Source organism: Corvus moneduloides, chromosome 3 (assembly GCF_009650955.1).
Source record: "Corvus moneduloides isolate bCorMon1 chromosome 3, bCorMon1.pri, whole genome shotgun sequence".
Classification (NCBI taxonomy): Eukaryota; Metazoa; Chordata; class Aves; order Passeriformes; family Corvidae; genus Corvus; species Corvus moneduloides.
In genome coordinates, this window is record NC_045478.1 from 95564459 (window position 1) to 95579414 (window position 14956).

A 14956-nucleotide genomic window follows, 5' to 3' on the forward strand; every position below is an offset into this window, starting at 1 on the left:
AAAGTTCAGTTATGACTTCTAGCCTTCATTGGAGCTCGTGGGAAGACTTCTATTGCCCCAGCAGCCATTTGCTTTTGCAGCAGCAGCTCCACTATGGAAGTGTGAGCAGAGGCCAAGGCATGCAGCATGACCTTCACTGGCTGAGGGGGGCTTCTTTAATAACTTGCATTATTTGCAACTGCCAGCAGTGCGAGTGGGGCAGGTTGTGTGTCATCCACCCACTCTTCCCTGAGCTCTTCTCTGTACACAGCCCCACGGATGCTATTGTTAGGCATGAACGCTAATTGCTGGTATTTCAAGGCTCCTACCTTCTTATTGCTAAAGCCTGTAACAATAATCACAGCCTATATTCCCCATCTCTCGGCATCAAGGAAACAAGATATGATCATAGGCAGTGTGCTAATGTAATTGTAGTATATAGAATATGAGCTTTCTCTATGTAAACAGAGGCCTGGCCACATCCTATGATAGCTCTTCCCGCACTCCGCACGCGGGTGTTCCTCAGCTCACCGCTCAAGTCCCCATTATGGATACATCCACCCTTGTCATAACACCACCTCTGAAACACTCACACCGTTTGGTCCTGCTGCATAATGGTAAGAGGGTGGAATATTAAATTGAAAAAGGCTGTTTAAGTAATGTCAGCAGCCTGACTAATTTCACAAAAGGAAGGAAATTCAAAGTTAAGGCTATGGTGTATTCTTATCTAGATGCCTGAAGATTTCTGTGCATGACAATATGCCCCTAAAATTCAGAGCTGTCCCTTATGTCTTTAATTTCTCCCATTGTGTCGCTCCTTTTTTTTTATTAAACATCAAAGTGAATTCACAACAGAGAGTCAGCCTAGAATTTAATCCTCTAAATACCTTGAAAATAGAGGTTTAGACTAGAAGTACCAATATATACCCTTAAAACTTCAGTGTAATATAAAAGAGATTCTAATCACAACAGATCATTACAAAGAAGAGTAAACCACTTTAAAAAAAATTAAGTGTCTTAAATATAATAAAAAGGAATAATTAAGAATCAAACAGGAAGCTGCTATTCTGACAATTTAATGATGCTGAATTGGACTGAAAGAATTGGCTTTGCCACTAAAAGGCAGTGAAAATCTGACAATTTCAAAATGGCACTAAGATCAGATCAAGTGGGTTTTTTTGAAATCAAATGCAGCAGAACCAGAAAGAAATGGTAGAATTCACCTTAGAAGAACCTTGGAGTGTTTTGGATTCCTACTGCTGCCTGGGGCTGAAGAACTTATTTTATCAGACCTGCTTAACATCTTTAGACCAGGGTCTTCCTGGGAATTTATTACCACATGGAACCTGTGGAAAATAATGTGACAGTCATAATTGCCAAATAGAATAACAAAACATGGTTGTTCTTTCATTCCTATTTCTTAAACCAAGAACAACCAAACCTCAGGATTTACATAACAGTATCTGGGAGCTGATTACACTAGGAGTTTTCCACTGTGTGCAACATGCAAATGAAAGTCAAGTAGACAATTTGCTTTGAGTTTCTGTATATAAGAATAGATAGGCATCTCAACGTTTAAAAGCAAGCAAGCTCATCTTACAAAATGCTCACAGCAACTGCACACATAATTTGTACATGCACTTACCATGACTCTGTGAATCATGGCCATTTATTTACTGATACTCATTTTCTGAGCATAACTAGGTGCACTATGACAAGCATTAATAGGTTGCATTGTTAGATTTTTAGTTCCTCAGGGGCGGGTTGGTGTCTTCTACATGAGAACTTTAGGAAGCAAACTTGGCAAATTGCTATAATTTGTATTGCAGTGGAGAAAGACGTCATTAATAGCAATCAGTTGGTATATTGTAAAAATAAATCCAAGAAGGTGAGACAATTTTATTTGTTACAAGATATCATCTCTACAGTGAGCAAATACCTGTTTTGGGCATCATCAGCATATTACTGGAACACAAGGGCAAAGCTTTAAAACACAGAAGTAAAGCTATAAAACACATAAGAAATTAGAACACAGAGTGGTTAACAATTGTGTTTTCCATCCTTGCATGTTCTCCTGAAGCACTTGTGAAATCTTCTGTGTTGCTTTCCTCTGTTCTTAACGTGTTAAATGTCACACATGCCACAGAAAGTAGTGGTTTGATCCTGCTCTCTTTTAGCCCTCTGAATTAAGTACGTGATCATTTTATGTTCAAACATCATGGACTAAAACATCAGCTATTATTAGAGTGCGATGGGTCCTTTTATACCGGTGGCCCATAGCTCAGACTGTTTCCAGATGTGCAGAACTCGTAAGCGGCTTGTCACTCATGAGACCCGTAGGTGAAGCAAACAAAAACCCCAAAGCCCACCCCGACCGCAATCCCAGGCTGCAGCTCCGGTCCGTGGCAGGCTCCCGCCCGCATCCCGACTCCTGGAGTTCTGCTGCCATCCTGTGGCAGCCGGGCTGCCGGCGCCCCCTGCTCCTGCCTCCTGCGCTGCTCCTGGGCGTTTGCGGGGCACCCACCGGGATCCTTGTTCCCCTGCCTTCCTGCAAGGGAGGCCGTTACCTGTTGCCTCCGCTGCTCTTACCAGTCTTGAGTTGATTTCTGCTTGATAAAGCGCAGGGATAAATAGTATAAAAGCAGGAAGCTGCAAATGATGCCAGTGACAACGAGGTAGCTCACGTAGAGAGGGTGAGAGTCCAGGTCCAGAGACTGAGTGATCTATAATGACCAATAACACAGAATTAGGAAAAGACACAAAATTTTCGTGCTGGATCTGTGAACTGTGTTTTATGTGTGAGCTTCCCTGGCCCTTGCTGCCTTTCCCGTTTTCCAGCTTAGGTGTAGCTTCCAAGGTGGTTTGATAGAGGGTTGCAGCTACTCTATTCCTATTTCAGAAGAACACATTTCAGCTTCTAAACAATTTCAGCAGGTGCATAGTTGGGGCTGGTGTAGAAAAGACTTGCCCTTTATTATTTTGGTTTTTTCTCTTCAACTAAAAGAAAGGCATAGAAGGAGTGACTGCTGTAAGGCCATCTTTAGGAACAAATTTACAACCAAGTGTAATGCAATTTCATGTGTTGATTTTGCAATTGCCAAATTTGTGGCCTACACCATCTATTGTATGACAGGCATATAAATAGCATTCCAATTGCTTATCAAATGTGCGCAACAATTTTTATTACTGACTTACAAGCTTCCCTGGTATTTGAAAAGTAGTGTTTCCAACAGTCATTTCATATGTGGTGTCAGTGAACTGAATTTGCATCATTCCTTGAAAATTCCATCTGAGGAAAGAGATCTTTGAAACCCAGAAAGGAACTGAAAAAGAAAATGAGGAAAATTGATGCACACACAAAACTTGAGACCTCGAATACTTGCTGTGCTGCTGCCAAATACAACAGGTTTGTCTCACTACTTGACAGCCAGAGGCTGTAAACATGTAACAATTTATTATTGGACAAAATGGCAGATATACTTTACATAGTTACGTGGAGACAGGAACTGAGGAGTTAGCTAATATCCATATCCATCAAACTCCCCCTGTCAACCAAGTCTTCCTGGAGCTCCATCTTCATCTTTTGAATACAATTCTTTTTACTGAAGAATTTAGCAACCACATAAGAATCAAGCCTTTTTCAAGTGCTTTTTTTGACCAAACTTCTTGTTGCCTCATTTTCAGGTGGAGAAACTGATGTAAAATGAATGACCTGACTGCACTGTCACCATCCAAGAAGATAATTACAAAGGTAAGAATAAAGCTGAGTTTTCCTGCACGTGACACACTGTCACTGATGAAAGCCATTGATGTTTCATTTTGGAGAAAAGGTGGCAGCTTTGTCTTACCTGTCCAGAGGCTGTCCAGGCTTATCACAAAACCACCACTCAGGTAGAATGATGTGAAGAGGACGTTGCCAAAGAAGGCCGAGAGCTGTAACGTCGGCAGCAGAGCTGCCACCCAAAGTGCCATGGCACGGGCACTGTACACAGCCAGCCACACTGACAGGAAGTTCAGCAGGAAATGTTCCAGCTCAGGAACAAGGTTTGCCAGCCAGTAGATGGGAACCCCATAAATGATAACAAAACCACAGTGTTCTGGGAGCTCCCCCAAAATCTGTTTGGGAAGATGAAAAAGAATATACAAAAAGAGAGAAAAAGGTGAATGATAATTACAAAAATACATGAGATGTGCCTTAATGTACTTATGGACTATTTATAAAAGCTATAGGAAATACTCCCTTAGAATGCAGTCATCTCCCTGTTAGGGGTTGTCAGTGACATGCAAAAGCAACCCACAACAGAAACAAATCCTTGCTAGTTTCTTCTCCAGTTGTGACAATGTCTATAGCTAATTGTTAAATGGAGAGTATTCTTGTTACAGATTAGATGTCTTGTTTTGTTACAGGTTTGGGAGCTTCTAAAAATGTAAGACGCTTTTGGTGAGAACTGGTGTGCTTGATAACAGCAGTACTGTTACTGACTCATGGCAATTGAATGTTTTGTCCCAATTTGGTTGAAAGTAGTGTGAGACCAAATTTGAGACAAATTTGGCTGTTGGTCCCTTCCCCACCTTGTCCCAAAGGCAGTCCAGTTAGCAACTTGATTAGTTGTAAAACAAAAGCATGACTGGGGTTTTCTCAAATATCTAAGGAGTATATGGAAAGTATTAGTTCCTCCAAACAGGGTTGCTACTATCCTCTAATACTAAGGTTGTAACAAATTACATCGATTTCTCTGTGAATAATGTGCAATCTTTGTGACACAATGCAAAGAATATTTTTCTCTGGCAACCACTAATAAGCATTTAAAACCTTGTGCAGAAATGGAAACCTAAATTACAGATGCCATGGCAGGCAGAACTCATCTAACATCACAGAGAAGGGATTATTCAAAACCCTTGTGAAAAAGCGAATGCAGTTTTTAAAAAGTTCTAAATTTAGTTCTAGAAACTGTGGCTCTTTGTGCATGTAACACATTTTTTAGCTCAGACCAATAAAGGCCCAACCAACTACTGGAAATATCACAGCGTTTTGTCATTTCTGTTTTACCTTTGCTTTAGCATTTGATACGAATGTTTTGTTTTACAGATCAAGATACGTAAGCAAACTTTCAGAGATGCTTCAGTGAATTAAATATGCAGGTATGTAAAACCGTCTAAACCCAGAAATCTGAGTCTGAGATTTCTCACATTTTGGCCAAAGAACCCAGTGAAAAGTTCTTCTTTGGCTTTTCTGGTGTGGGATCTCAGCCATGACTTATGGCAAAGATCTAAAGTAGTGTGAGGCTTAATCTATTAATACTAAGGAAGCAAGACTGATAGCCTTAGCTGGCACACACAAAAGAACAAAGTCTGATATGAATGTGATTATTTATACAACAAGGCTTTGGTTTGCTTGTGTTTTTTAATGTTCAAGACAGCTGTTTGTATTTCCTGGCAACAAAACCAAATTACCTTAGCAAAGAAGTATGGGCTAACAGTGTACATTCCACCTTCCAAGTCATGATAAAGCATTGCCCTTTCTGAATGACCTGCAGGGTAGGAACAAACACAATGGGTTGTATTATTAAGTTTAATTTTTTTCATAGATTTAAGAATTTTTTGATTCCTTATAGCATTTACAAGAAGACTGACACTTACATTTGGCAATAACATCCAAAATTACCGTGAATGGGATTAGGGCACCTATCATGTACAGCAGTGCTGTTGTGTCACGAATAGAGAGTCCGTTTTTTTCATGGCCATAGTACAAAAATCCAATTAATAATGACATAAAAAGGGCTCCAAATCCATGCATTAATAATGTTGAAAGATCTCTGAAGTCATTGGAGACTTGACGACTAGGAAAACAGCAATATTGACCGTGAGATATTATACTTACTAATGCCAGTTATATTCAGATACATAGCCCCAAACAGTGTTAAAAATCAATCCTTGGAACTTGCTGGCTTTGGCTAGGAGAGGGGTTGGGCTCCTTGTTTCTGTAAAGGATTTTACCTCATCAAACCTATGAAGCACCTATAGCCACAGAGTATTTCAGGTCTAAATTGCTGATAGGCTGAAGGAGGACAACTGGTGTGGGACATTCTGTGCTTCTTTCTGATGATTTGAAATATAAATGGGCATGATACATAACTGTTTATGCTGAAGATAAGTTTACCTTAATAATATAGTGAACTGCTTTAAGGCTCCTGGTAACTGATCACTTGAATGGTGAGGCATATTGATAGCCTCTTCTGAATTTAAATGGGCCCTGCCCAGAAGAAAAAGAGAGAAAAAAATAAATTAGCACAAGGTGTAGCTATTATTCCAGATCTTCTGTACGACACTTTTTTCTTTACCTCTGCTTGCTGACTGTGGTCTCAGCATTGTCTCCTTTAGTAGCTTTCCATAAGAAATCATCAAAATGTTTGACTTTTTCTAGGAACAAGTTGGCAAGAACATTTGCTCTTTTTTGGCTTTCCATCTCCTTTTCTGCAGTCTGTTTATCGATACTGGTTAAGTCAACTGCAAGACATTACTTGATGTGAGTCCATGTGCTATAGAAGAAATAACTTTATGATGTGTTCAGAATCAGGGATTTCATTGGGAGCAGACAGTACAACCTGTGTACATGCATTAACTTACAACAGTTCAAACTTTATCAGTTATTTTAGGTAATTAGAGATGAACAGATTGTTAATGTGTATGCTTCTTACCTAGTCACTCAATGAATCACTGAGAGATTACAAAATTGCTTATTATAATATTATAAACTACTATTTCAGATTTTTCTAAATTTCATAGTGCCTTGAGAGCAGTGCTGAGAAAAAATAGGCATGTAGGCATGTAGGCATTTACAGTGTTTTATGTGACTTTGACTTAAATCATGTTTTTCTTCATCTGTAAAATTATAGTTATTGTCTTACTTGTATCTTACAGAGGTGCCATAAACTTTACCTGATACTAAAAAGTCTAAAAGGGATATTATCTAAGGACAACATAGTCATACCAATAATAATTGGCTTAGCTTTTTTTGTTTTTTAATCTAAACTTACAATAGTATTTTCCCATGCTGACCTTCAGTGTAGATTGACAATATCTGATGTTTTACAGAAGCTTTCTGAGAGAACTATCACTGGCTGATCATGTCTGTTCAGCCACTCTTAGGAGGAGTCCATCAGAAATTCCTTGCAATCTGCCCTATATCTTCCCTTCTGCCCTGATCTCCTGTTTCTCTGTCAGACATACAGCCAGCACTTGTTTGTTTCCATCAGGTGCTCCCTCTTGCTGTGGATCCTCTGCCATCCTGTCCTATTTCCACATTCCTGCTGCCCCTATTTCCTTACTTTTCCTATAGGTACTGACTGTGCATACCATTCAATGATCTTCCACCTGCCTCTTTGCCCTCCCCACCTCCATGTCGCAGGGGTTTGTCTCTGTAACCAAGGGCTGTAGCTACAGGTTTTCCCAGGACTGCCTCTCATTCTCCATTCCCATACAGGGGTGCTGCAAGCCTTCCCCAAGGCTGTGCTTGGCTGAGGACTGCTCTGAACCTTGATGATGACAAAGGTCTTTTTGTGGGGCTTGACACCAAGGTTAACTTCTGTTTATCCCTGCAACAGCTGGCACTGCCTGCCACACAGGCACAGCTGAAGAGGTTACTCCAGAGCATTATGGTTGTCTGATGCCTGGCCAACTTGAGTGCAAAGACCTAAGGGCTGGAATTGAGCCAGCCTCTGTTAAGAGATTTCTGCCATCAGATTAACAGGGGCAGATTCCCTTTCCACGTTGCAAAAACCAGAAGATGAATGGATTTGAAACCACGTAAACTTTCTTGGAGGAGTAAAAAGATTGCTGATTTGGATTAGCTTTTTCTCCCTTCCAGTGTGCTCTGTAGGGCAGCACTCCTCTTTCCTATTACTTGTTCCAGGTTTGTCTGTGACTAGGGAAACTAGCCTCTACATTTTCTTAACTGAGAAATCAGAGAACTGTCTACAGAAAGCAGTTGTTCAGTTTACCTGTGTCTTTCCCACAGAAGAAGTTTCAACCAGATAAGACATGGGGATAATTATGCTAAATATGTGGACCAGTTACTGGATCTGGCAGGCTTAGAAGGAGCGTTTTTTAAAATTAACTTTGTCTCTACATCTTGTTTTTGTTGCATTTCCTGTACTGACAAATAAGGATCCTATAAAAACTGAACTTGCTGCAATATTGATTTGAGTTAGTCCTAAGGAATCCCTAAGACAGTTATGGTTAATAAAAATCAGTGTTAGCTAGACACTTATGAAAGCAAATGGTTTTATGACATTTTTTATGACAGTACTTGATACTGACCATAGAAATCCGCAGGATTGCTGTACCTTGGGCAGGGATAGCCTAGTTCTGTGAAATACTGGACCATGTCCTTAGCTGTTCCACAGTAGGCAGTGAGTCCAGAAGTCATCAGAAGAACCAGATCAAACAGCTGGAAGATATCTGACCGGGGCTGATGAAGTGAAAGAAGAACCAATCTGTTTCCTCTGGCCAGTCTGGACAATGTTATCACAAGGTTATGTGCAGTAAAACTGTCCAGTCCAGATGTGGGCTCATCAAGTATGAGTATTCCTGCCAAAGACAGTATTAGCTGTGGAAAGCAGCATGTTTGCTTTGGAAAGTATATTCTATGTGAAATGGTGCTAGTGCATGAAATTTCACTCATTATTTTTAAAGAAAACATAATTTTTTTTTTACTTCAGCACATCTATTCCGGAGCATCACTTCTTACAAAAGCAAAAAACTTCTGTTTTCCCCATAACTACAAAAATATAACTTTATACAAGCAAAAAGTTTTCAAATCCATTTCCTAGTGAAAAAACTGATGCGAAATCTTGTTCGACAAGAGGCTCAGTCAAGGTTAGCAGTGCTTTTGATATATATAAGATCAGAGAGGGGATTCCATCCTGCAAAATCAGCTGTGGATGTAGCCTCATGTTTTGCTTCTACTGAAGATAGTGGAAGTTTCTAGTTTACCTGCAACATGAACCAGCCATGTCAGTGAGTTGCACAAGACTGCAATGACTGACTATACAGTCAAGAAAAACACCTTTACTGTTAATACTGGACATGTAAATGGGGGCTGGGTCAGAGAAAAGGAAAACAATCTCCAGGTTAAAATAGGTCAGCAGCCTTCCAAAGTAACTTGTGGCATGTGGTCAGATAAAATCCAAACTCTTATACTGATATGCACAAATAAGAGCAACTTCAGGCAACCTTGAGTTATGTTTGTGGTGGTGGTTATTAGAGAGTGATGAGTGAAGGCTCCTGTGGAGCTCTGCCTTTGTCTGCCTCCACTTTTCCATTGGCAAAGGTGACTGAAGCAAAAGTGTGTCAACTGCTGAAACACTCTGTTTACAGAATTATTCCTGTAATAATTACAGTATTATCTGTGATCAGCACTGATTTCAATAGAAGCAAATGGACCAGCAGCCAGTCACTGACTGCTGTGGAGAGGCAGCCTCTGGCAGAGCGTGCTACAAGGCCTGTTAAGTGTCCCGAGTATGAACTCCTGAAGCTGCCCCAGGGGCAACTGAGTGTGTGGCTCTTCCCTGAAAGCTTCCATCTTCATGCAGTGCCCTGTTATGCCTGAGTGGTGTGTGGTGGGCCCCAGGAAGGTGTGGGTTCTGCTCACCCGGGTTCCAGAGCAGCTGCACGCCGATGCTCACCCTGCGCCTCTCTCCCCCGGAGACGCCCCGCAGGTACTCGTTCCCCACCCTGGTGTTGGCGCACTGCCGCAGGCGGAGCTCTGCTATCACATCTTCCACCTGCGGGGATCCAAGGGTGACAGGCGTCAAGCAAGAGTTCATTTGCACATCTGTGCAGACATAAAACTGAAAATAGGATTAATTTGGTTAAAATTCATCTGGATATTTCAGTGCTAGAGACACTTGAAAACAAATCTTGATTTTAGAGATAACATTAAAAAAGACTCAGCAATCAAAAATTTAGTTAGTCTTTCAGCCTCTGTAATGCTTTCTCTAGATTGTCATTTTTTTTGAGCTTTGGAACAATTGCTGGTTTCTATCTTGAAAGATGAAAAAGGTTTATAATTCATAATCTACATAAAAAAATGCCAGATTAGCTGTTCTGACTCCAAACACAGAGGATCTCTTGGATAATTCCTGTCAGACACATTTTTGACAACTTTATTTTTTTTCCAACAGCTTAATTACCCTTTTTTTCCTTTGTGAGTCTGAAAAAAACTTTGGAAGGCGCAGTTTGGCAACGAACAATAGTGTTTCTCTGACAGTCAGGTGGGGGAGCAGCCGGTCATCCTGCCGCACGTGTGCGATGCATTTCCTAACGAGCTGGGGAGTGCTGGGTTTGTTGTTGATCATGATTTGGCCAGACTTGATTTTGCCTCCATGATCCCGGCAGGTTATCACGTCAAGCAAGGATGTCTTTCCACCAGCTAGAAAAATAACAATTGAAAATTAATTTCCAAGGGATGGTTTTGAAAAGTGATCTTGTCACAGACAGAGAAGTTAAGGAAAAAAATATTCTTCACCAACCCATTCTGAAGTTTTCCCAAAGTCAAAGAGACAGGATCATCTTCAAAGAAAATAGTGACTATAAGCTCCTGTTCAGGAAATCTCTCTCCTCTGGAATGGAGTCTGTGATTTCAACCCTTGTCATTGCTCAGCAGAATTGGGTAGTTGGGCATTGAGGATGGCTTCATGAACACAAGAAGTGTCTCTTATCTCTTTGGTAAACTCTTTCAATTTTGAAACAGAGGTGAAAGGTGGTGTCCTGCCCTGGCTGAAGGGCTGACACTCAAATGTTCAGCAAGAGCTTTCTTTGTTGGAGGGATTTGTGAATTCAGAAACAGCAGCTGCATCAGCTGAATGACTTAGGCATTGAATGATTATACAGACAATAAGAACCCTAATCATGATTGAAATAAAAATTATTATGACTTAAATAAGACAAAAAGTCATTTAAATAATTAAGAAAAGCTGGCTCATACCCAGAGGTAAGAAAAGTAAAACAATGAAAACAAAACCTGATTTGGAGTTAAACAGCAAATGAATTTCTCCGTTTTGTTGTATGATTCTGTATGTAAACACACAGAACTCTCTTATGATTAGATGTCATTTATTTCTAGTCTCCCTGTTGAAAGATTAACTCCAGACTTGCTTCTTAATACATACATCTTAAAAAAGAAACCCATCCATCTGTAAACCACGTATTGCTCTGTTTAAGAGTGACATATTGATTGCCATTGACAATGTGAAACCCATCAACAGTTTAATCCATTTTACTAAGGCATTTGATGAAATAGATGATAAACAGCTTTTGAAAATAGTTTGACTAGTTTGCTGAAAGGGGTTTGTGCTCAGTATATGTTACCTTACAAAGATGCTATATCTATAACTCAGTATGTTATTTCATCACAAAGGTTTTCCTTTTATTATCAGGAGAATTTCTAAAGTACAGCTTCACTTACATTACGGATATGTGCTAAGGAAAAATTCCCATGGCAATAGGGAAGAAAACACTTTTTTTCGAAATAAAGTTAGAACTTCTTTGGCAAATATGCCTTGCCTTTGAGAGAGAGAGAGCATCTTCACTGAATCACTGAGCCAACCTGATGTGAGATTCTAGTGGAGACAGAGCATGCAGGTTTTTACCTCCCAAGTATGGTACTTTCTACTTCAGTTTAACAAATCCTATTTCTACTTCTTGTCCCCCTTGACCAGGCCCACCAGAAAATGGAAGAAAGAAGACAAACCCTGGTGTAATAAAGCAGTAACCCCAGACAGAAGAGGAACTATCTTCTTCTCTGTAAGTTTCTATTAATTAATGCAAATGCAATATTTTATCCTATTAGAATTGTTTCAGTCCAAAAGGAATTCCTGCTTATGGCTATGCAAGTTGGCACTGATCTTTCTTATGGGGTCTGGCCTCATTTGTTTGCTGTCTAAGTATGGTCTGCAGTTGGCCTGTTTTGAATCTGAGCCATGAAACTGATTCATGTCCAGCAGATCTAGGGCTGCAAAGCCACACTCGTAACAATACCCCACTACACCTCAGGAAACAAAGAGCAAATGTGTACAGGCCATAACAAAATCAGGTTTGAAAATAATTTACTTTTTTCCCCACCTAGTATCTTTCTTTGTTTCCTCATTCATCCTGTCACTTTAAAAATGTATTTTAGTTACAGAGCCAATAGTTTTTGTCCCAACTAGATTGTGACTGCAGAGTGCTGCTCTTGATTGTGTACATTTTATCTGAGAGCTGGTCATATAATGAAATGTGGTTGCTTTTACCAGTGCTTCCTATGATTGCTAGCATCTGACCACTTCGAACTTTTAGATTCAGATTTTGGATTATTGACACGTGGGAACGGGGATCTGATTTCCATGTCCATGGCATTTTCATCTGAGCGAGGTTCTCATACCAGGGAATCTGGGATGCTGTATTAACCTAACAAAGAAAGAAAGAAAGAAAGAAGTCCTTTCGATTCAAGCAATAAATTACTTAGCAACAAATACATTAAAAGTTACAAAGTTACAAGCAAAGTGTATATTAAAATATTATTGTTCATCTTCAGAAATGCATAGAAGGAAGTTATTTTGCAGCCACCTATGGTTTTCATGACTTGCTTCTTGTTCTGTTAATCACTAAAGCTACCTCTGTCCTTTGTTACTTTGGTAATTTATTGCCATTGTAAATTTTAAATGTTTCAAGCTTTAAATATAATTTGAAATTCCGTGTAACTGAAAATTGTGAAATCTTACTCAGATGCCATGGTGAGAAGGAGATGAAAAATTTCACTGGTTCCTTGCAATCCTCCTTGTTAGTCGTCATCTCTTTATCCCCTTCCACATACTCATTCTTGCCAGCAAGGGCTGCTTTCCTCCCCAGCTGAACAGAAAGTCCCTCAGCTCCAGCCCTCAGAGGAATAATTTTGCTCAAGACTGAAACAAACCAGAGCCTGGAAACAGATCTCTCTTCCTGTCTTATCCCTTAACTTTACTGGATGTATTTACAATACAGGGATTAGTCTGCTGTCAATATTGCAGCCAAGAGTGTGATTCTGCTCACAAACCGACTGTGCAACAGTTGTGTTAACTTTTTCAACTTTATCTATCTTTTAGAATGGCTTGGGTATAGAAACAGGCATTGCTGGATATGCTTCCTGCTGAAGGGAGGTGTATAAATGACAATTTTTACCTGGTAGTTGAGTTCCTTGACCTCCAGAACATTTGATTTTCCACTGTATGTGAAATATAGACTGTTATCTTCTTCAGAGTGAAAAATAGTATCCTGGGTCTTGGTCTGAAAAAGTTGTTTAGGTGGATTACAACAGTTAATTACAATAACTAAAGTGCTGCTAAAGTCCAAGTTTAGAAAAGATGAAGCGCAAAGGGAAATACATTTATGGGATGTAACAGGATTATTGATGAGTTACTGTAGTGCAAAAGTCTGAAGGGTTGAAATGAGTTATCAGTTATCTGTTAATCAGTGAGAAACGTACTTTGTTCTAGTGACGTGTGATAGTCAAACATGCTGTGTTGTGCTTTTCTAGTTGCTTTCAGTTTAAAAGGGAAAACTTTCAGAATGGAGGTAAATGTCATGCCACTACAAAGATATTGGACTCTTTTTTTTTTGAGGAAAAAAGATGTACTACTTCAGCAGTATTAGTCTACTGAATCAAAATGGTGCATATTGTAATTGATGAATTATGGCAGCTACAAATTAAGGTTCACTGGAATTATGTCCATTATTGAATTCCACACGGACTCCTCAACTTGGAGGCTTTATGAACAAATAGGTGTGCAGCCACTAGTGCAGTCTCTTTCTCCTCTTCAGTTAAAATAACAAGAGTCTACTTGGCTTGGTTAACCTCTTGCATACAGCTGCAATTACAAAGTCCTTGCTGAGGCAGCTTTCTGGCTTTGGGTTTAGCTCTGTGTGCATGCCTGCAGCTTTTCTTCCAGCCAGCCATATCTCTCCCACAACCCTGTGCTTTTCCTACTTGTCAGACTCATATGCTAGCCAAAGCAAACGTACCTGTTCCCTTTGTACCAGACCCTATCCATGCCTGTGGTATCTTTGGCAGGGGATGACCATGATCTTTGTGTGCACCTCCTGCCCTCTCAACAAACAAGGCTGATTAATTTTTTCAGTCTAGATATACAGCAGAAAGCAATATCACACCAAGCAGCCTGAAGAGCCACAAGAAAGCCCTCCAAACTACCCCTGCTGCCAAAGCACTCTGTGCCCTTCCTTATGCTGAACCTGATTTTTAAAAACAGGTGCTCCTCAGCAAATGTGGGGATCCAGTCTGAAGGCATATCCTGGGAAAGCCAGTCCAGGCCATGCTCAGGGGCTTTCTCCTCCATCCACACCCTTGGAGATCCTCTCTCAGGATCCACCATCGTACCACCTGAGCACGGCTTGCATGGCACCAGCCTCATGCCCAGAGTGGTCTGCTGGGGGGTGTGGATGCTTTCTGCTCCCCGTTTCAGAGCGGGAGGAGCTCAGGGCTCACTGTGACAGCCCGGAGGGCAGGATGGCTGCCTGCCTCTCCCAGCTCCCGGCCAACGCTGTAGCTGCGGGACAGCTGAACCCCTCGGGTCCCTCCCCACCCCACGCAGCTCTCACCCCCAGCCAAGCCCTGGCACATCACCTGGCTCCAGCTGGCGTCGTCCAGAGAGACATTTTCAGTGGTTTCCTTCATGGTGGTGGAAGGTCTTGCTCCCTGCAGTGGTTTGACTGTCTTCTCTATGAAAGGTGTGGAAATCCTTCTCCTCTTGGTTTGGAACGCAGTCCTTTCCAGGCACCCTCACCGCAGCACCATTTCTCCTGGCGAGCTGCGTCTCTGCAGCTGGCATGACCTCGTGGACAGGGAAATACTCCCCTCCTCTGGGACAGTGATAGCTCAGGCTAAAGGTACATCAGATAGCGGCTTCAGCTAATCACCGATCAGTTGTTCTCCGGAAAAAGAAAG

The 14956-nt window shown here is 40.9% G+C and overlaps 1 protein-coding gene and 1 long non-coding RNA gene across 2 annotated transcripts; one reads left to right on the forward strand and one right to left on the reverse strand.

Moving 5' to 3' along the window:
- Window positions 1-1841: 1841 nt before the first annotated feature.
- On the reverse strand, window positions 1842-14942 carry ABCG8 (ATP binding cassette subfamily G member 8). The gene is made up of 13 exons (XM_032102851.1): window positions 14636-14942; window positions 13177-13281; window positions 12270-12426; window positions 10173-10411; window positions 9632-9764; window positions 8299-8568; window positions 6321-6486; window positions 6140-6232; window positions 5620-5819; window positions 5434-5510; window positions 3828-4095; window positions 3175-3302; window positions 1842-2702 (listed from the first exon to the last, which is right to left on the reverse strand). Exons 1-13 carry the CDS (start codon window positions 14684-14686, stop codon window positions 2565-2567), a joined length of 2025 nt encoding a protein of 674 aa, XP_031958742.1. The 5' UTR covers window positions 14687-14942; the 3' UTR covers window positions 1842-2564.
- Window positions 3544-11897, forward strand: LOC116441206. Its single transcript, XR_004238955.1, has 3 exons — window positions 3544-3730; window positions 5069-5121; window positions 11700-11897. It is a non-coding gene; the product is annotated as an uncharacterized LOC116441206 (long non-coding RNA).
- Window positions 14943-14956: the final 14 nt, after the last annotated feature.

What these genes read in the sequence shown, in the direction of transcription:
- ABCG8 (XM_032102851.1), bottom strand. Translation starts at nt 14,686, where the DNA reads ATGAAGGAAACCACTGAAAATGTCTCTCTGGACGACGCCAGCTGGAGC. An exon ending in CAATCCTGCGGATTTCTATG is followed by an intron (nt 6,487 to 8,298) that starts GTCAGTATCAAG and finishes AATGTCTTGCAG; the next exon opens with TTGACTTAACCAGTATCGAT. An exon ending in TTTGGATGTTATTGCCAAAT is followed by an intron (nt 5,511 to 5,619) that starts GTAAGTGTCAGT and finishes CCTACCCTGCAG; the next exon opens with GTCATTCAGAAAGGGCAATG.